Source organism: Oryzias latipes, chromosome 16, assembly GCF_053564925.1.
Source record: "Oryzias latipes strain Hd-rR chromosome 16, Olatipes_Hd-rR_3.1".
In the NCBI taxonomy this organism is placed as follows: domain Eukaryota; kingdom Metazoa; phylum Chordata; class Actinopteri; order Beloniformes; family Adrianichthyidae; genus Oryzias; species Oryzias latipes.
Genome location: NC_136252.1, coordinates 11,547,798 through 11,570,208, shown reverse-complemented (window position 1 = coordinate 11,570,208; position 22,411 = coordinate 11,547,798). Strand labels below are relative to the sequence as shown.

The 22,411-nt window shown below is 42.7% G+C and overlaps 1 protein-coding gene across 1 annotated transcript; it reads right to left on the bottom strand.

Annotated features, from left to right (window-relative positions):
* Positions 1–98: 98 nt before the first annotated feature.
* Positions 99–21,414, bottom strand: znrf2b (zinc and ring finger 2b). The gene is made up of 5 exons (XM_023964184.2): positions 20,517–21,414; positions 9,569–9,664; positions 7,462–7,567; positions 3,391–3,464; positions 99–3,266 (listed from the first exon to the last, which is right to left on the bottom strand). Exons 1-4 carry the CDS (start codon positions 20,917–20,919, stop codon positions 3,407–3,409), a joined length of 663 nt encoding a protein of 220 aa, XP_023819952.1. The 5' UTR covers positions 20,920–21,414; the 3' UTR covers positions 99–3,266; positions 3,391–3,406.
* Between the last annotated feature and the right edge of the window lie 997 nt (positions 21,415–22,411).

The window sequence follows — 22,411 nt, the reverse complement described above, 5'->3', positions numbered from 1 at the left end:
GAGATCTGGCTTGGTTCTGGGATGTCCCCTAGAATCTGGAGTCTCTTTCATAGATCTTTCCTCCTGTCTGAATCTATAAAACCTCAGACACCGACAACTTCTTTTTCATTGTGTTATTTATTGTTCTGTTATGTTTTTTATTGATTGATGGTAACAAATCAGTTTCCCTGTTGCGGGATCAATAAAGTTATGATTCTTTAAAAAAAAAAGAATGTAGAGCTGCTGCACTACATAAAGTCTTAAGTCCATAAGTCGACTTTCCATTCATGTTTGTAAAAAACACTTGACATAAGACAGTTTCTCAACAAATATTTTAGTCAAAACAGAAATCCATCTTAATTATAGCAAATTTTCCTTGTGATGAGGGAAAAAAGGTGCAATAAAAGACTGATCAAACTGAATATGTGCGTAGTAGGAGATGCGACAGATTTAGAAATTAACGACTTTTGTCTCAGTAAAGGGCATCTGTTGAATCCTTGTGTCTCATATCAGGTGAAGGACATTATATGGACCTTGTTTCAGGAGGGTTTGCAGTGAGACCGTCTCTGATGAACATTCTGCTGCTGCTGTTGAGGTGGAGGAGTGAGACTTCATGCTGAATGGCCGTCCAATCATTGATTTCATACCAGCACATCACGTTCCGTCTGTGGCTCCGCCTCATTTCTGGCCAGAGTAGCATCAGAGAGCAAGTGTAGGAGCTTTTGGTTGTGATTCGGCAGCCTGCACCGTGGTTCCAGTCTTTCTAAGAATGCAGCGACACCCTGCACTGCAGCAAGTCTCACACGTACAAACGGCCTCCTTCATGCAGTCAGAAGGAGAGGAGAGGAGCGGCAGCTCCTGCTGCAGGAGGCTCTTCCACAAACATGATCCAACTCCCTCCACAGAGCAGCTGATCATCCTGTGATACATTCCAACTCTGGACTAAAGTCTGCATGTCATCACTGTACATCAAACATTTCCACATTTTTCACAAAAACTGTACAAAAGAAGTCCAAAGACTGATACATTCTGAATTAAATAGTGAATTACAGTGGTTTGATATGTTTCAGGTTCACCAGCAGCAGCTCTGCAGCAGTAAAGGGCTTAAAGGTGCACAAACTGCATCCTCAGTACAATCATGTCATCAGAAAGATGCAGTTTAGCTCAACTAAAAATGGAAGCTAATGAGGTTGGATCATGTAATCCAGGTGCCGAACCACAGGTCTACATACATTTGGGCCCAGACTGAGCATGCTCCACACCATCCGGCTCTCCGAACAGGAGGAGGGAACATAAACAGAAGCGTTCTTTTGCAAATCCACTTTGTCTCAACAGCTGAAACGGGTTCAGACCTGTCGAGCCTGGGTGTGGGGGTGGGGGTGTGATGTGTCCCAGAACCGGCAGACAGAGGCGATGCGTGTCTCACAAGCATCGCTTCATGGATGTCTTCAGCCGTTTCATCGGGGAGGAAGAGGAGGAGGATCTGCCCCCACAGAAATCTGGGCACCTCCAAAAAGAACAGCTGAGCGTGCGCTTATGTGTGGATCAGGCTTTTGTCTGGAGGCTGCTTTGAAGAAGAGGAAGAGAGGTGGAAGAAGAGTCTGTTGGCGGCCGTTTTATCAAAAGCATTTTTTTTTCCAGTATAAAAACTCAACTAACGATTGGGGGAAAACACAGATTTACTGATAGTCTATAAAAACTGAATTTTGGGTCACAATGATCTGTTTGACTCCAGTAAGTTCAGGCCTTTGCTGAAGCCTGCATCCACCCCCACCCCCCACCCAGGAGGACTCATGGGTCTGCCCCCAAGTTCAATCACAGTTTAGTCTTTGGGTGCAGAAGCCAGCGCTCTCGGGGGGAGGAGCTCGTCCGTAAGCATATGTTCTCTGTGTTAAGGCAGACAGAGGAACTGATGTGGACCGCCACCAACTCCTGTTCTGACTCTGAAACCCGGCCAGGTGCACAGCTGATGAGCGGGAGAGAAGCCAGGTCCTCTAAAGCTGCGTTCACACACATATGTGGATTGGGGCGTCCTGTTTCAATGCGAAGACAGCGCACAAACGTGTTGAGAGGTCCTGCAGCCCATCTGGAGCGTCAAGCGTGGCGCGTTCTGGCCTTCGCACCTCAGTGTTTCCAGAGTTCACCTGACCTGGTCCGGCCTGGTTCCTGCGTGGCTCCAGCCAGAACCCTGCACCCTCTGCTTCATGTTTCATGGTTTATGTACCGTAGGCCCCGCCCTCCTTATTTATGACCGGGAAGCACAGATGGATACAAGTTTGAGCATTCACACTGACACACACATATACAAATGAATCAGTTAGTTCAAAAGGGGCCCAAGTCCACATTTTCAGAATAGAGATATTATATGTTCTATGGTCTTCAAGGGAAAAGCTGTCTGATTATGTGCAAAAAAAGTCTCAAGTCTGTTGTAATGTATTGACTATGCTTGACATTTAAAAGGAATTCATGCAAAATTCCTGGACTTGGGCGTCTCTGGCATGGGTTTAGCTTTATCCCATAGATGGCAGCACTAGTTATCCAATATGGCAGCGCCCCTGTTTAATTCAAGAAGGGCCCAAGTCCAAAGACTTTAGTTTGCTAGTCCTCTGAAATTATAAAAGTGAGGTGCTTCATATTATAGCATTTGTAAGCTATGAACTGGTGCTAAATCTGGGTAAAGTATTAATCATTTGGTGTAGCCTCCCTATAAGCTAAACCATTTCCTGAAAAAAAACCTCTTGGACTTGGGCCCCTTTTGAACTAACTGATTCAAATGCAAACTGACATACAAGTATACAAGCTAACACAGACACAATAGACATACTGACCCACCAGCACCACCACATTTACACAGCACTGACCAACAGACACGCAAAGAATCTGGCTGGTCTTTTGGGTTAGATAGTAGTTCCGGTGGAGTGCTACGGCAGCCACCACTGTTGACTCTTGGCCATCACTATAACAAGGCACTGGGAGAAACCAGAAGATGGGGGGGGGGGGGGGGGGGGGAAGAGATCACAACCATCTCCTCCAACCTGGCTGAGGAGGAACCCCCCCCCCATGAAGCTGCAACTTTCAGGGTTGGGATGGATACAGGGTGGAGTTCATTTAAAGGATGTGCAACTCAGATGTAAAAGCAAAGTTTGAATCCCTGAAGAGTGCTTCAATGAGATTTGGCACTCTGTAGTCTACATTGCTGAGGGGAGGGGGTGTCACAGTGGTCTCAGTGTCCATCCGTCTCCCAGGATTCACATTTTACGTTGGAGGTTGGTCTCCAGGTCGAGTTGCTGGCCCCACATGACAAACACAACAAAAAAGAAACCCAAATTAGAAGAAACAAACATGAGTGTGACCTGCCGGTTTATGGTTTGGACACAAATGAGACACTTGACATGTTTGGGGTAAGGTTACCTGTGCAAACAAAGCTTCAGTCTGACGGGTGCTCCGGGCAAGATCTGTTCACTTCAAACCACTCGTCGATGCAGCTGCAGGACAGAAGGACAGCAGCATCAGCACAGACATCACAAAGGCTTTGGTTTCCCTGTGGGCTCTCATGTTCAAACCTAACAAACCTCTTTTTTAAAGTTTTGATCCAGGATTCAGAGCACATTCTAAAAGTGAAAATGGTAAAAATGACCTCATGGCTGCAGACAGGGGACTTGCGTTTGTTCTTTTATGCTGCATTTGACACAACTGATGAGAATCTTCTTAAGCAGAGACTGGAAGGTGTCATTGGTTTCACGGGAACTGCTGCAGTAGATGACGAGGCTTCCACGCACAGCAAATATAGCCATGGTAAACCACAGGGCTGTGTGTTTGGTCCAATCTTATTTAGTCCAAGCTTCCATTAATTCAATTTCAGTTTCATTTATTTAGCCCAATATTAAAACAACAGTCGTCTCAATGGGCTTCATACTGGCAATTATATATATAGTAAACATATAATCACAAGGATTATGGAGTCATACAATTCAATTGGTAAATTCTAAACTGAACTACTGGTAACAAAACCGACTAAACTAAACTGGGCATCCCTGCCCTTAGACCCCCTTTGGGGTAAGGAAAAACTCCTAAAAAACAAACAAACAGATTTCCAGAAAAAAAAGAAGAAACCTCAGGGGTTTCCACATGAAGGAGGATCCTCCCCAGTCCCCAGGATGGACAGGCGATGTACCAGAACTCTTAGAGAAGAATTAGCTTATCCAACTCTACAACTACATGTTTGAATAGTCCAGCAGATGGGCTTCATCCAGATAGAGTTGGGGGCTGCAGTCAGAGGCAGGATCCACAGCCTAGTGTAGGAGCAGTAGTAGAGACGAGGTACGCGGTCAGGTACAGGGACACAGACGACCAGAAGTGAGGACCACAGCCAATTAGGCGACACTGTTAGGCAGCACAGCATACAGCAACTCCATTGTTATGAAGATACTCAGCTATACTTATCTAATGAACCAGAAATCTCACAGTTTAAAAGACTTTAGGCAGATGTAAAGACTTTTACCATCTACCGTGAGACTGTTTTCACGTCTCACACTGCCACCATGGGCCAATCCACAACGTGATCAACTCTATGCAGAGATGTGTAACACTGCATGAGGAAGATGGTGGTCATCCCACACACTGACTGGTTTTCTGAGTCCCTAAAAAACAAAAAGGCACGTTTCAGAGTGGCCAGTCCAAGGCACACCTGTGCAATAATCATGCCGTCTAATCAAATTGATATAGCACACCTGTGAGGTGGGATGGTTTGTCTCAGCAAAGGTGTGGTGCTCACTGTCACAGGTTCAGACACATTTGTCAACAATATTAAAGCAAAACAGTTCTTTGGTGTATCAAGAAAATGAGTTCATCTCATCATTAGTTGTTCTTTGATTTGGTCTCATAACAAATGGGAGTTTAAACCAAAGTGCTGTGTTTGTATTGTTCTTCAGTATAGATCACTGTTAAAGATTTGTTGGCTGCTAACTTTTTGTTAGCTGAAATCATTTAAAGCTTTCCAATAAATTGTGTACATCAAGTTTTGTACCAACCTTAGCTTGACTGCTAAACAGCTAAATCAGTGGCATCTTAAGCTTTTTAGTTATTTTGTTTGCTACTTTTTTCTTTGGTTACTTCAGGAGGTCTGCGTTTACATTGTCTGTATTTTACCATGTATATTGATTTGACTGATGATTGTGCGTCTCTGCTCTGTGGTCCACCGGTAAAGGAAGTTCCTACCGGAAAAATACAGCAATTTCGATTTTGATTGAAAACTAACGTTTTTTTATTTTACTTCTAGTGCTGCCACTCACAGCTCTGTGGCTGTCAGCTGGTTATTAAGACATGTCAGGTAAGCAGCGCCTATAACAAAGGAGGATTTTTAGTTTGATAAACAAAGAGACGTTGCATTCATGTCTGACTTTAATAATTTCCAACTGATATGAACAACTGATATGAAAACAGTTTAATAATTGAATGATTGTAAGCATTTAGACCTTTCCATGTTTGGAGTACTGGAATAAACTGTGCGCTAGTGTTTGAGTCCAAAGTTTAGCTGTTCAACACACAGACACGACCCCATCACCTCCAATTGAGCAGCTTTACACTTGAATCCTGTCCACTCTAGAACTGATAAGATTTCATTGTTGGATCATAAAACATATAATAAATGTCCTTGCTTAGCCTTTCTTGCCTTATCCAACCCCCAAACCAACAATCCTTTACATCCCTTTGAAGGAGTGGCGGCTACTGGTCTGTCAGAGAGGGGAAGCTCATTTTCGGCCTACATCATAAAATTGTCTATTTATTTAAAAGTAAATTCTGCCCTATGTTCCTTTTCGAGAAAATGGTCTGTGACCCTGTCGTATAATATAATTTAAAGCAATATAACACAATATAATCACAGCGATATAATTTAAAAAATTTTGCACTAAGCAATTTAAAAAAGGATCATGACGGATTTTATGTGGGCTTTCTTTATAAAAATCAATTTTTATTTAATCTTTTAAATCTTGGTTTTATTTATTCATATTTGTTCAATTATGTTTATTGCTACACAAAAAACAAGTATATAAGTATATAAACATATTTTTAGAATGAATGAATGAATGAATAATTTATGACGGACTCAATGCCCAAATGACAAGACCATACAAACAAACAGAACCAACATTCATTAACAGAGAGCATAGAACAATGCTAAGATCAATAGATATAAGAACCAGGCAAAACACAAATTATAAACTTAAAAACTGAAGGACTATTTTTTGCTTATTGATATGCGTAAATCCATCCAACGTAACAGAACAGAAAGACAGGCGGCAACTCCAAACTGCATAGGAGGAGCGCCCCCTGGTGGCTTGTGCACACTACCCCGTATTTTATTTATTTATGTTTTTTTTTCTAGAACTTTATTGATCATAACGATCCAATACAAAAAAGTGAAATACAATAACAAAAAAGGAATAAGTAGCTAGTAGCTGCCGTTAGCTTCTGAATCGGTATCAGCCAGAGCCGCAGATGAGCTGCTCTGTCTGAGTCATGTTACCGTTTGTACCCGGGAGACTCACCGAACAGCATGAAGAGCAGCGCGCAGACCAGCGTGGCCACGATGACCAGCAGCGTGAGGCCGACGCTCTGGTCCGCGATGGGACTGAGCGCCAATAGCTTCAGTGATTCCTTATAGTACAGAATCGCTGTCAGTCAAAAGGAGATGCAGTCTTTTGACACGGAGCCTCCAATCATCACGCAGAAGCTCGGAGTCTGGGCCAGCCCACTCCCCATTGACCCCCAGAGACGCTGAGCGTCCGTTGGCAGGACATGATTGCAGCAATTATCCAATGACCGTCTAGTTTCGAAGAAAAAAAAAAACGTTCAAAGCAGCCCCATTGAAGTCAATGGACGCTGGGCTTCAATGCACCGTGACGCTGCGGGGATGTATGAGAAGGAAATCGAGTCAGCCGACCTGCTATATGTAACTGATTCTGAACGAACTCGTCTTTGAGATGAACGTTTTCGAACGCATTTTTACTCAATAAAATGTTAATACAATAGTACATGTTTGACCATTCATTTTGTGACATTATAGGGGAAGCCGAGCTTCCCTTGCAGTCTTAAAGAAATCGCCACTGATTTGAAGAGAGAAGTTTAAAGTCGGGGCCCTCTCAGTTCTTGTGCAGCATTTTAGTGACTTGACTTGAACTGGATTATCTCTCACACATTGGACAGGGCCAACAGAGAGGTGTTCTCTGATGTATCCTACCAGACTTGCAGCCTCAGGTCTGATAAAGCCTCCTGGTTGGCAAAAAAAACCCAAAAACGTCCCAACAGTGGATTGTTATGGATTTATATATAAAACACGTTTAGCCACCAGGTTTAATAAAAATCCAGTGTTCTGATAAGTTTGGTCGTGAAAAAAACTGGATTATGATTTTGTCCCATATAACATCATCACAGCATGAGGGTTCTAACTAAATTCTGAAGAAAGTCTAGAGAAGCTCCCACCTCTTATGGTAAATGCAAAGGCAGGGCAGGCGGGCAATAGTGTCTCCCTGCAGGAGCTCCTCCAGGCAGATGGCACACTCTCCTGCATCCTTCGTCAGGACATCTTCTGCAGATCAGGACAAATCAAAACCACAAATGAAAAACAGCTCAAACAAATACTTTCAGAGGAAAAGCCACTTTACATGTGGAGCAGCTGCTCTCTAAATGTGGACTATTCCAGAGCACAAGCTTTCAAAATGTAAAGCAGTCCATCAAACACCCTGATAATTGTTTGAAAGCTTTAAGGAATCCACACAACTGACGTTCTCTTTAAGACTTTCTAAATGTTCTTCAGCTTCATCCATTTCACCGATTTTGGTTTCAAACGGGCAGCTCGTTCAGGAGTTGCCTGTACTTTTTGATGCAAATATTTACTTGTGTGGCGGAAAACCCTCTAACTTTTACTCAACAAAGAGGATGAAGTGCTCTTAACAGTGAGTATTAATTTCGGACCCTGCTGGTACGAGCAAAATGTACCTAATAAAGTGGCCAGTGAGCCTACATACATTCAAAACCATTTGAGATTTGACATATACTGCATGTCTCAAGGACTAGGACAGTCTCTAGACTGTGGGAGGAAACCAGAGTGCCCATGAGAAACCCACTCATACACGAGGAGAACATGCAAACTCCACACAGATCCAGTTGGGATTTGAACCAGGACCTTCTCGCTGTGAGGTGAGACATTAACCACTGTGCAGCCCGCATGCAGGTCTATCTGTTTGAAATTCTGCCTGTGTACATGTCTGTCTGCATGCACATGAGTGTAAATGTCTGTCTGCCTGCACATGAGTGCACATGTCTGCCTCCATGCACATGAGTATGCATGTCTGTCTGCAAGCACATGAGTGTACATGTATGTCTGCAAGCACATGGGTGTACATGTCTGTCTGTGTGCTAGTTCTGACTTTCTATCCACAGCAGTACCTGCAGCTGTAAAGAGAGTCATTGGGACGAGGCTTACGTAAGCGGGGATTAACCCGCATCAGTCTGTAGAAGCGTGTTCCTCCGGGCCGAGTGAGAACTCAGCTGTGCTGAAGGCCAAACGTCTATGACGTAGCAGCAGTCAGTGGGACATGCTGGCTTTATCTATGGGTATGTTGAATAAGGAAGCACCCTTATTGTTTCTGTGTCAAGGATGATGTGAGCTTCAGCTCAGTCACGAGCAGACTCATGTTCCCACCACACATCCTCACAGGATTCCCTATTACAAAAAATATCTGCATGATTCCAAAGTAATGGAATTTAACAGTCTGTAAATTGACTGTGAAACCTCAACAATAAATAAGCTATTTATTGTGCAGGCCTAGTCTTTTATGACTGTTCTTCACTAGCTTTGACTTTTGTCTGGACGACTTAAACTGGGATTCTCCTCCAATCCTGTGGATAAGCAGTTACTCAAGAAGAGCTGGACAGGGTGATCGTAGATCTTCAAGCCAATGGTAGGACAGGTATCCAGCACTTTGTGTAAAGAGCCCTGAAAAGCTCCTCCCGTCCCCATCCTGCTCGACAGAGCAACAACATTCAAAGCTTCTGTGTATGAAATGCTTTTCTGTTATCGTGGGAATGTTGCAGATGTTCCAGGAAGGAGAAGAGGCTGAGGCTAAAATGGAAATTGAACAGGTTCAGGAACAGGTTCTGCATGAATCCACTGAGAAACTTTAGTGATAAACACGGTTACTTAGGACCTTAATGTTGGGATTCCCGTGACCTTTACAAGCTTGTAATAAGGTTTGCAGACAGACAAGTAGTCGTGTGAAAATAAATTTGAGATTATAATTGTGCGTCAGGCTTTGAGCATTAATCGACAATTTTAAAATATCACTGAAAGATTACGGTACACAGATTGTAAACTAACAGTGTAAACTAACACATAAGAAGGAGCTGAGAGTCTCATCTCATGAGAAAATTGGTTATTTACCCACACTGACAGCATAATGACACTGTTGCTGGGAGGAGGAGTAGTCATCAGTGGATTCATGAAGCAGGTTTATGCAAATTTGGATGCAAATGTGTACAAACCCCAAAAAAGCAGTGGAAACGTGTAGAAAGGAAGAGGACAACCAACCATTGTACGTGACTCTGGGTTTGGTCAAACACAGAACCAGGTGGAGCTCCATCTCTTCTGACGACACATACTTGGAGCACACCGGGCACTTGACCCCTGAAGAAATGAAAAAAGAAAAAGTTACTCGTTAAGTTACTCGTTTAATGTGACCAAACTCTTGTAAGATTTATTTTGGTTTTTCGTTTTCGTTTTAGCTCTAAACACCAACTTGTAAATAACTCAGGCAAAAACCTAATCGCTTGAGTCCAGAAAAGAAAAGACTACTGTTCATCATGACCACTTTAAAATATGACAAGAACATCTGGATCCTCTAAAAGACTGAATCATTGAGGGGTGACCAAGACTGCTTCCACACCTTAGCAGGTATAGATGGGAGTGCTGATCTGATACATGTCTCTTCCTTCATCGGCTTTGGTCAACAGACCAAGCTTGAAAAATTCCAGAATTTTAGAATCTCATTTTCTCCAGATACTTCCATTAAGCCCAGAATGAATTCTAATAGTCATCTAAATGAATGACCAGCAGATTACATGGAAGAGTTTTTGGGTGTAATCTCTGATTGACGAAGAATAGAAAAACTCTCAAAATGGAAGATTTAGGAGGAAACCTTCAGCAGCACGTAGGGTGTGGTGGTGGGGGCTCTAACAGGATGAGGGGGACCAGCATCAAAAGATTGTTTATAAGAGACACTTACAGTCAATGAAGCTGACAGGAGACGCCCCCCACCACCATCATTAAACCTATGGGGAACTCCATTCTCTAAACCCGCTTAATCCATTTCAGAGTTGCTGGAGCCTATCCTAGCTACTGTTACTAAGTCAGGGTACACCCTAGACAGGTCATGAGTGCATCACATGGCCACACGACATCTTAAAGTCATCTACAACATGTTTTTGGACGGTGCCCAAAGAAAACCCACGCATGCACGAGGAAAACATGCCAACTCCGCACAGACATGACAGACATGACATGACAGTCTGAACTCCAGATGGGCCCCCCACTCCAACCAGCAACAACTATCTACTGAAGATGATCATCAGAGTTGCAAACGACACAGCCTCAAGCAGCAGTTAGGATTTAACTGTTGACCAGTGACCAGGTTTCTGCTGGTTAAACAAACAGCTCCATTTAGTACTATTCTGTTAGTACTATTCCAGGTAGTACTGTTTTACTTTCAGTAAAACAGATGTGAGGGTGAATTCCAGCTCTGGACCATTACAGCAGCCAACTTTATGAGGCTATGGTGACTCATATGCTCTCTTCTTCAGAAAATGGAACTACAGCATGCGTCTTCATGCTTCCCATCAGGTCACACCTGCATGTGACTCTCACAGGCCGTTAGCACGCTAATGTAGACATTGTTCCTCTTTCCTTGCAGAAAAAGCAACTGAGAAAGGATATCCACTTATAAATCATCCATCTGTCAGTATTTCTCAAAACGTAAACATCTTTGGTTTTCCTTCTGTGAGATGAAGAAGGAAAAGTCGTGTAAAAAAAAAACAGAAAAAAAAACAGAAGTCATCTTTCCGCCTGCAGACGTGAGAGTAAAAAACAGGAAGAGTCTCATCACCAAATTGTTGTAAAGAAAACAAAACTAAAATGTCACTGCGTATTTTTCTTGGTTCTTTTGTAATAGTATAGCCGGTTGTTTCTCTAGAAAAGGGATGCATTCAAAATCTATTAAGAATTTAAAGGGGAAGGGAGAAAACTTGTCTCAAAACATTTTTGTGTGTGTAACTATTGGTTGGTTACTTGTGTCTGCCTGTTTCTGTCCAAGTGCACAAGGGGATTTGAGACTCCTCATGTCTCTAGATTTGTGCGTACATGATGGATTTAAATGTTTTTAGAATGCTGGGTCATCAGAGTTTTCCCATCAGCTACTTTGAACTTAGTTTGTGAGTAAAATCTAGAAAAACCTTGACATTTGTTCCCAAACAGATACTGTATAGTAGGGGTGCAGCAGTTCATCCGCATCACCAGCCACGGGGACAAAACGCTGCTCTTTTTTAAATTCATTTCCTTTTTCTACAGCAGTGAGTGGCCAGGCGATAGGAGCTGCATTGATGAAGACTGGGATGAGGCGCATCACGTACATCACAGCCCACCAGCAGCTCCTCCCTTTCTGCTGAACAGCAGTTTGCGGTCCAGTCAAAGTCATTCCTGCCCAGGGAGTCCACACAGATGCTGAGGGACACTGAGGGACATCGGTGCCGATAAATAAGCATCAAAGAAGGGAAGATTTTCACAATAAAGAGCCAGACTCAAATTAGGAGAATGCAACACAACAACAGCAACTGCATTTCACAATTAGACTGAAGAAGTGCACGCTTTCTGCCTTGACAGGACAATTCCAAATGAGTTTTGTGTTTCTAATGTGTGTTTTTTTTAGTTCATAGTAGTTCATCCAGAGTGAAAATACTGAAAATAACCTCTTCATTCTAGAGATGGAAACAGGTGTTCTCTGTCCTTTGATGCCTGCTGTCCCTAATTTACGACAAACCAAAGTTATATCTATTTTATGAGCTATAGTCAAAATTACAATCTCAATTTTGTTTAGCATCTACTTTTTTTTTTTTTTTTTTTTTACTTGTCCTGTCCAACAGCTGGGCAGACAGATGAGAGCTGAAGGCCTCCTTTGTTGGACATATTTTACTTTAACAAGAGGGGTTATTAATCTTCACACAAACCAGAGGTTTGTCTGAATAAACCCCTTTTGTAATTGAGGCCCAACTTTATTCATTTCTATCATATTTGAAAATATTTTGTGTTGGACCGGACGGAAAAGAAAAGAAGGAAAGAAGGGAAGAAGAGAGAGGGACGTTAGAGAGAGGGGGATAGGAGAGTCATTATAGAAGGGGGGGGGGGGATAAAACCATGAAGCAGCATAAAGCAACAAGTTGTTGGATGTTTATCATTACGGTAAGGTTCAGATGTAATACAAATCTCAAAGGGCGGGGCCTGTCCTCACACACACTCAAATGTTACAAACATACCTGCTAGCTGAAAAAATGTCCACATGTCAACATGTACCCAAAACAGATAGTGTTCACACGCATACTTATGCCTTCAAAACAACTAGTGTGAGATATTTCATTCAATCACACAAACTATTAGTGCAAAGGTGAGCTAACACTTGTGCTCAATTGAGTGTTTATGTTCTTCTAAAATGGATGATGGAATGTAAAAAGAAGGAGTGCTGGAGCTAACTGTCCAAGAACGAATAAAAAAAACAAAGTGACAGGAAGGAAGCTAGGATCTAAACCCACAGACTTTAGGAGAGCACGAGTCTGTAGTAGGGACCTGTGTTCACTTCTTTACTTCCCCAGATACCTGCTGTTTTGGACTCATTCTCGATTCTAACTCAAAGCGCCTGAACTGTGACCTTATTTTTGATCATTTATCAAACGCTTTGCTTTTAAAGGCTTTGATTTTCGTGTCTTCACATGTCTGAATGGCCCAGACTCTGATCAAATAAGAACTGAATTTACAGCCTCAACAATACGAAATTCTGAATGAAATTTTATTTATTTAATTTATGAAACTCTTACCCGTTCACACACATTCTTATATCAATGACAGCAAAGCATCATGCAGAGCAGCAGCACAAGCACAACTTCAAACATGGGCAGACTGAGTGAACAAGAAAACCCATGGTATTCTGATCATGGGGGGGCATTTACTTCCAGCCCGAGGGAAAAACAAGGAACGAGTGATCTTCTGGCGATGCCCAAAGACGCAACTTAACGTCACCTTTGACCACATTTGTGCCAGCCACTTCCACATCACAGCTTTAACAGTGTCTGGAGAGCATCCCACTGCTCCAAGTTCATTTTTCCTATCGCTAAGCTCAGCTCTGCTGCAGCTCCTGAATCAGCAAATTCTGCATTCCTGGTCATTAAACGGGATTTATGAAACATCATTTTATCGATCCGTTCACCGATAATCCGCTCAGCAGAGAGCTGTTGAACCGTGAACGGCAGCAGCCGCAGCCACTGCTGCACTCTTTCATTTCTTCAAAGGTAGGCATATTCTCAAGTAGAAAAGTCTTTGGGACGAAGAGCAAAAACTCTGTGGCCTCTGCAGTGCTTCTCTCTGCTGACAGCTGGAAGGGTCTTATTGAGCTGAAGCTGACTTGGCATAAAAAGGTGAAGAACACGAATCTGCAGCAAAACTGTGAGTCGGCCTGCTTGTCCTGGTTTGAAACAGTACTGGGAACTTTTTCTAACTTGTCCTGTCCAACAGCAGAGCAGATCAGAGCTGAAGGCCTCTTGTTTTGGACAGACTTTACTTTTATAACAGGGGGATATGAATCTTCTGACATACCAGGGATATATTTGTATAAACCCCATTTGGATTTTAGGCTAAACTTTTTTATATTAATTATGTTTGGATACATTTCTTTTCGGACTGGACAGAAAAAAAAGACAAAGGGAGAGAAGGTGATGTTAGGGATGGAGGGCAAGGGTACGAAAAAGATGGGAGGAAAAAAGGGGGTTAACAAGTGGGCGTGGGGACACAAAGCAACAAGTTGCTGGAGGTTTATCATCCTTACTGTGAGGTGTAAATGTTAGTCAAAAAGGGGCGGGGCCTGTTCACAGACACTCAAATGTTATAAACATGCGTGTTTGTAACACAATGAGACTGTTTACACCGTACAGTGTTACGTGGTTTCTCAAACAGAGAAGCTCCAACAAAAATGTAAAGATCATTATGTTCTGCCTCTCCTGGAGGCCGTTTCAGTTTGGCCACTAGGTGGAGCTCGCGCTACTGCGTTACACTTTGTTTCAGAAGATTGGAGTGACAAAAACGGTGCTTTAGACCTGTGCTTTTCAACCTTTTTTGAGCCACGGCACACTTCAACCTTGATAAAAATCCCGCAGCACACCAGCATCAAAACATTAAAAAAAAAGAGAAACTCAGTCTGTATTGATCTACAGCCCCTCTGCAATCTGACATACATTTTTGTGTTAATTGTGGCAGAAAAAGCCGGAAGTTGCAGCTGTTTTTTTCTAAGAGATGTAATGAAAGTTAAGTTAGAAGATTTAAAAACTCTTTGATGCGTGTTCGTTGTGGTTTCAAGACGTTTAACCCTGGTGCTATCTTAGATGACCCCACCCTTACATTGACATGTTCTCCCTACCATGACAAAGGTGGATAAAGGTGGAAAGATTTCATGTAATCCGTGGACATCAGTGAAGATCACAAATCATTGAAGAAAAAAGGTTCAGCGCTCTGGCTAGTGGGTCTAGATGACCCAACTCCCAACGTTAAAGTGCCTAGGATAGCACAAGGGATACCAGGGACGACTCATTGTACGCTGAGACGCTGTCACTTTAACCCAATGCCTCATGGGAGATGTAGCGCAAACAGCCGCCAGACAGTCTTGCGTCTCTGAGCTTCTTTGTTTTGTTCACTTGTTCCACGGTCTGATATCGGATCCCGCGGAAAGCTACACCGCTAAAGACGAGCTTTAGCTGTTATTTTTGTTAGAACTGAGAGACTTTATGAGCAGAATCAGAACAAGGAAGTGAAGACTTTAACCACTTCTGATTGGTCAGACTGATGACATGTGATTTATGCCTAGGAATGATTGGTGGAGACAGTTAAAGGGGCGGGACTTTTCCAAAAACAGCTGACCCTACGGCTAAATCACCATCATTCTTATCAAAAAGTCTTTAATAGAATCAAATAAGCAGAAAGAAAAAAGTATTTTGTGATCTTTCATATTCCAAACTACTCAGTGTTTGGATGAACACAGAGCTGATATCCTGGAGCTGGTAAATGTTTTTAGATCAGTTGATGAGGGCAATGTTCCACGGCACACTTGACCATCTTCAGCACACTGGTTGAAAAACACTGCTTTAGACCACAATTGGTTACTTTAAAAAAAATGTTTCCTTAAAAGAGTTTTGAAAATTCATACCTGTGAGTTTATAAAGCTGTCGACCAAGCGTTAGCATTAGTCTTCCAATGGGAAATTCCATTATACGTTAGCATCAAGCTATGTTATGTATTAGGCACTGGAAAAAGAAATGCATAAAAGATCAAGCTCTACTTGAATGGATTGATTATTGATTTATTAAGCTTGGATCGATCAATTTTATCAACCAAGCCCTAGTTTTTAATCATTATTGATTTAAGTTGCTGGTATTCTGGGAACCTTTATGTGTCCTGCCAAAAGCCTCCGAATGCCTGATATAAAGTAGCTGTTGCTCATCACTGCTGGCCAATGTGCTTAGTAAGTATATGAGTGATTTTCTGTTGAGCCTGGGCAGTACAATCCTGTCATCCAATCCGGGACTGATCCTGACATATTAACCTCATGTCAGTGTATTTGCAGGTCTAGTTCAACTCTAAGGATCTGCAAATCTGATCTCTGATGATTCTCTTACCACCATAGCAGGTGTGAAAACATACATGAACTCTGGTTTAGTTAGACTAAACCAGAGAATATTGGTCCTCTTTCGAAGAAGGGTCCCGGTTCACTTGCAGGTGAACTCTGTTGGAGTTCACCTAAGTGTGAATGCAAACGGCCTTTCCACAGATCAAAGAGAAGTGGAGAAACGAACGGAGAAAATGCTGTAAGCTCTGTATGTTTTGGAGGAGAAAAATCAGCCACAGAATCTGAGAGAGGAGAAATCATGAAGTGGTCTGGAAATGTCTGCTGAAGAAACGCGGTGTGATAAGGAGCTGCAGACGTTTCTTCATAAATGAGAGGACTAGCAGTGTTTTTACCGGAAACCAAACCAGATAATGGGGTGACACTCCAGCTCAGTTTGGTGTTTGATAGAGTAACAGGAGTCTGTTAAAGAGAAGACAAGATTGGACGCTGAGCTTATCTGTTCATGCTGAAGCTGCCTTTGACTAAGGAGGACTTCAAAAAAGCTTACTCCTGTTTGGTGAGAGTGGTTGCCATAGAAACATTGACTTAGACTCAATCAATGCTTACTGACTTTGTCGGGCTCCAGCATCGAGTTTTTGCAAGTAATGCAAAAACAAAAATGGCAGCGGAATTTACGTCACTTCAGCCATTTTCTATGTGTGACATCACGCTGACAATCACAATTGTTTATTTATAATACTTTATTTACATGCATCTGTGTAATAATTGTCTTTAGAATAAAACCTTCTTCTCAGCTTAAAACTATTCAAAAACTATGGAAGTCAATTTTTTTTTATCCTTTTATGACTCTTTTCTAACCAGCTAACAAAATAAATAAATGTTTCATTATTGTCTTGCATTTTTCTCTTAATGTTTTATCTTTGAACTTTGATCTAATGGGGACATAAATTGTGGATTGTTTTTTGGAAGAGCATGCAGCGTTTCCCTGGCTGGATTGTTGTGAGCAGTGTGTTCCACACTGCAGCGTTGTGGAAATGTGAAGATGTGTTTAATCTTTCGCTGCTTTTAAATTTTTAATTTGAACAATTTGTCATTTAAAATGTCATTTCCAATTTGCCTGCCAAAGTAAATCAATAATCTAATGTTGATGATGCACACAGAGGGAGAAATAATGGGCTTAGCCAGTCAGCAGCAAACAGTCACAGTCATGTGACAGGACAGCTGTACACACATTTAGTTCAAGGTGTTACATATGAAAGCCTGACATTAAACTTTACACAGCACATTGTTAAACAAGCCCGTTGTGAAGCGAGCTTTAATAAAAATCATGTTGCGATGAATTTATCAGATTGAACCGACACTGAGCAGCAGATCCGGAGAGAGCAGGTTAAATGCTAACTGGTTTATCTCATCAAGGCAGATTTTAGCTAAGCTGAGCTGACCCAGGTACCAAGGCCACGGCAGCTCTTCACCGTTTACCTGGGAGGCTCACTTTGACACCGGGACGTTTCTCCAGTAGGACCAGCACGTTCTGCTGCATGAGCATACTTTGCAATTGAAGGGATCTCTGGTTTCAAGTTTTTTGCTTTTAAATAAATCTGCACTGCATAAGCCATCGCTCAGAGGTTTGATATTTTTATTTTCACCGTGATACGATTATGCAGTTAGGGTTTTTGAATGTTCTATTTTTCCATCAAATGTCTTTGTAACAAAGAAGTTTTTTTGTTTGTATTCATCCTGGGTTCAGAGTAGGGCTGCACGATATAAGGGAAAACTCGCGATTTGCGATATTAGTGATCAATTTTGCGATGACAATATAACTTACAATACATGAACATAATAGCAAAACAACAAAAAACATAATTTCCATTCCACTGTCTAGAAGGGCTCCATCTGATTACTGATACATTACTGTATACTTGTATGCCGTACACTTGTATAGCGCTTTTCTACCTTCCTCGAAGGCCCAAAGCACTTTACAGTCACAGTCCCATTCACCCATTCACACACACATTCACACACTAATGGCTTCATCAGAGGCAAGGTGGGGTTTAGTGTATTGCCCAAGGACACTTGGGCAAGGGGGGATTGAACCTGCCCTTCCGCTGCACCGTTAAGGCTGCCCACTTGGCCGCCTAAATACTTCAAGCTGCAATAAGATTGTTTTATCCCATTTAAGGTAACAATTTATCGCAGTTTTCACTGACTTTTGCGATATGTGCATTGCACAGCTTTATATCACAATGATAAATATGTGATTTATTGTGCAGGCCTAGTTCAGAGTGTTTGTAGCAACAACCTCAAAGGATGGAAAAGACCTGTGAAAACATCCGATTATGCTTCCATTTTACATTTGTACCGGTAAAAATTGGCTGATAAATTGGTTCAAACAGACCAAAGGGAACTTGAAATTTAGGCAAAAACTCATGGAGCAGGAGAGCACCACACATGACAGAATGTCAAAAACAAACAGAAAGGTTTTCTATACTTGAAACATATATTTTTAAATGAATGGAAAAATGTCATTAGATTTGACTAAATTGTTCAGCCCTACTTTGACCTTTGGTTGATCGTGTGAGCAGAGGTTTGGCATTCAGGGGCCAAATGCAAACTGAAAGTAAAGTCAGCAAAAGTCAATAATTAGACTATTTATCACCTCAGATTATCATTAACAAGCTGGAACGTGTCATTGACCATGTGTTAGTCTTACTAAATACAGCCGGGACTGAAAATAAACAGAATGAGCAAAGCAGCTCCCTGAGCAGAGCCGTGCAGTGGAGCTCATGTTTGTTTTGAATACCTGGAAAAATCAGAGTGTCCTAGCAGAACATGCTCCGACACGCACATACTTTATCTGCTGATCACTCATTTTCCCAACAGGTCTTGAATCATTTGCTCCTACTTGCGCATACTTGGTTTTGTCATTTCTGGTGAATCACTGTAATTTTTTAAGGTGAATTGTGTTTACAGGGAAATCACCATTGGCTCCAATTCGGCTTAAAACTGGGAAGAGTAGACAGTTGAGCTCAAGCTATATGTTTGGGCAAAATTCTATTCTATTTTCAGATTTTACCTTGGAGAATAAAAAGTGTACCGTAGTTGGACACCCCTGTTCTACATCATCCCTCAGGTTTCATTTGAGTTTGGTACGGCAGCGATGCCACAGTTTTGTTCTTGACGGCCTACTCACAGTCACATCACACGATTCCTTTCGCACTGTGCCGATAATTCGATGGAGGGTTTATTGATTGCCGTCACCGGCTCCACTCAAAAACCTTTTAAACTATTCCACATCACTAAGACGGGCAATTGTGGGACATTTAAGCCGTCGATCAGTAAAAGTCATGTCAACATTTGTCCACATCACCAAAATGTAGTTTATTTCATTTGTATATGTGTTTGGACATGATGTTAAATAGAGCTGTAACGAGTATCCAAATTTGTCATCTATTCCACTAAAGATGAAAAAAAGTCAGTTTCTAAAACTGTTGTCAGTTTGGATGAAAGGACTGAGTGTTTTCTAGTATTTCCATGTCTTCATTTCCTATCTTTTTTTCGATCTACTGGAACTGTAGTCAGCTCAACTTTGAGGAAAAGTGGAAAAACAGTGGAGAGCATTTGCAGGATTTGTTGTTTAATGATACAAGAAACAGTGACGTCTCTGTTTTGTTTAGTTAACCAGACATCGACAGAAAAACCTTTTGGGTGTGACATCGTTTAAGTAATCGTTTCCGAGGCCGGTGTGAACGTAACATCGAGCCTTTACTGTTGACCTTTTATGTGAGGCAGTTTTAAAACTACTTTCTCAAATATTTTATTTGAGAAAGTGCTTGTTTGCTTTGTCACAGGTACATCAGCAGATGTGGGACACTGCAGAACAGCCCAGCATATACTGGAAGTGAATTCCTTTGGATTTTTGTAATCATGGGAGTTGGACATGTTGAAATGGTAAATGGCGTACACTTGTATAGCGCTTTTAAGCTTCCTCGAAGACCCAAAAAGCGTTTTACAGTCACAGACCCAACGCTGGCGCCAACCTTCCACCGGGGGCAAGGTGGGGTTCTTGCCCAAGGACACTTTGACACATGGGCTGGCAAGGCGGGGAATCGAACCTGCAATATTCCAATCAGAGGTCGACCGCCCTAGCTCTGCACCACGGCCGCCCACTTCATGAAAACATAAATGGAAATCTACTTTTATGCATCAAGATTTTTTTTTACAAAAAAGGTTATAGGATATGAAATAAAGTGATGGAATCAGATCCAACTTTGTTTTCATCTGTGCAGGACTGTCAGTTTGGTTTAGGGTTTATATTTTCCTGTTTCTCTTTAGCTTTGATTAAATAATCTCTGCTCACATCCACACCACTCACTGTGTTTGGACAAATAATGTTGATTGGAGTCCTGACCTCATCTCCAAGAGGGAAGATGCATTGGTAAACTTGGCAATGTGACACAAAAAAAGAGAGAAGAAAGTTGTTTGTCTTTAAAAAAAAAATCTATTGATTTTATAAACCAATGACTCCTAAGAAGACCTCGCTCGGATGGCCGGATGTTCGCCTCGTGCTGTCACTGTGGGGTCACCGGATCGGTTCGGCTCTCTTACCTCCGAACAGACGGGGCGAGAGGTGTGCTGGTAGGGATCCAATCAGCAGCGGAGGACCGGCCCCATCCGAGCGCTCCCCGCCCGCCGCCTCCTCCGGGCTGCTGCCGCCGGACTCCGGTGAGCTGGGGGCTCCGCCGCTGTTTGGGATATTGATGCCGGACTGGGGTCTCAAATCGACAAACCCCCCCAAAGTCCGGACAGTGGCTCCGTGAGGCTGGCTAGTGCTGGACCCAGCACCGGAAGCCCTGGGCGCGTGGTACCGCACACCCACGGCGGGGTTGCGCCCAGCGGTGCTGCTGCTGCTGGTCCCGGACGTGGAGGAGGGCAGGTCCGAGCCAGAGTAGGCTCTGGTCCGTCCGTTAGCAGCTGGGTTGGCAGTGGGACTGCTCTGCTTTGCCCCCATGCTTTGCCTCCCTGCTGACTCGCTTATGAAATGACTGCGGGACGGTCACGGAGCGCCAGACTTCCGCCCGAGGCAGCTGGTATGTTCGCCGGGGCAGGCGTCCGTCCGTGAGGCTAAACAAACTCTTCGCTATGATCCCATCCAGATTAGCACGTAGCCTTTCGGTGAAAAGTTAAAAAGGTCAGCCGTGACAAGAGCCGCAGACGTGGGAAGTTCAGACGCGGACAGCGTGGGGCTCTGAGCTCGGCTGTCGTGGTCGTGATGCGGGTATCCTGCGTGTCCTCCTCGGATGAGCCGCCGCGGCGGACCCGCTGCCCTTCGGCCGCTGGCGTCTCTGTCCCCGGTCCGCCATGGCTCCGCCTGGCCAGGCCCGGCGCAGTCTCTGTCCCTGTCGGTTTAAAAGAGGGAAGTAAGGCAGCGAGTCTAGATCCAAACTGTTTACCGCGTGAGGCTGAACACCCAGGAGCGCGTGCTACTGATAGGGACTTCCGCTTTGAGCCTTCAAAATAAAATCGCGCCTGTGAACAAAAACCGCTTAACAGCTTTGTGGCCTGAAAACTCGATTTCATTAACCTCAGTGGGTTGTAGCACCTTAGTTAAACTTACTAAATAACTTTTATTTAATTTTCATCTATTTCATTCATTCATTCATCTTCTGAACCAGTTTTATCCCTTTCGGGATCATGGCCACGGGGCTGCTGGAGCCTATCCCGGTCACTCGTGGGCGAAGGCAGGGGACATCAGGTCGTCAGTCTGTCGCAGGGTCACAAATCACACACCCATACACACTCACATTCACACCAGTAACTTTATTGAATATAGATGATTTATTAAAATAGCTTACCGAGCTTTTGCTTATTTACTTTGTAAAGCATACGTCCTGCTATGGCTCACAATAGATCCACAGCTTTCTGCTTTTAACATGTACTCAAGTTTCCTTGTTTACTATGATAACACTGAGTGTATAGAGACATTTGGACGTTTCTATCATTTTAATTCATTATTGAAAATATTTTTTTCTGTTTCAAATGTTTCATTCAATACTGTTTCTTAATATTCAAGTTGTTTTTTCTTCTTTTTGTTTTACCAGTTAGCCCACCCCTTTATTCTTGCTTGAGTCATCAAGAATATTCTTTTTTACTTGAGTAACATTATTCTAAAATTGTTTTACTAAACTGCAACTTTTGGCACCTTAACCCACCTAAGATTTATGTAGAGAAAAGCTCCAGCGCCACCAAAGTGAACAATATCCTTTGTCATATTAGCAGAGATGAAGAAGTTAACATTTTTGCAACTCTATGGATTTGCTCACAGCTGTCAGTCCATACCAAACTGCACTACTACTACTTTGGCATGGGGAGGAGGGGCAATGTTTCCCCAAAAGCCGGGACTGTCCTCCCAAATGTGACGCCATGCAAACGGTCCAAATTTAAAAAATGAGAGTTCTTCTCAACCATTTTGGACATAGCCATTGTAGAGATGAAGACAAGAG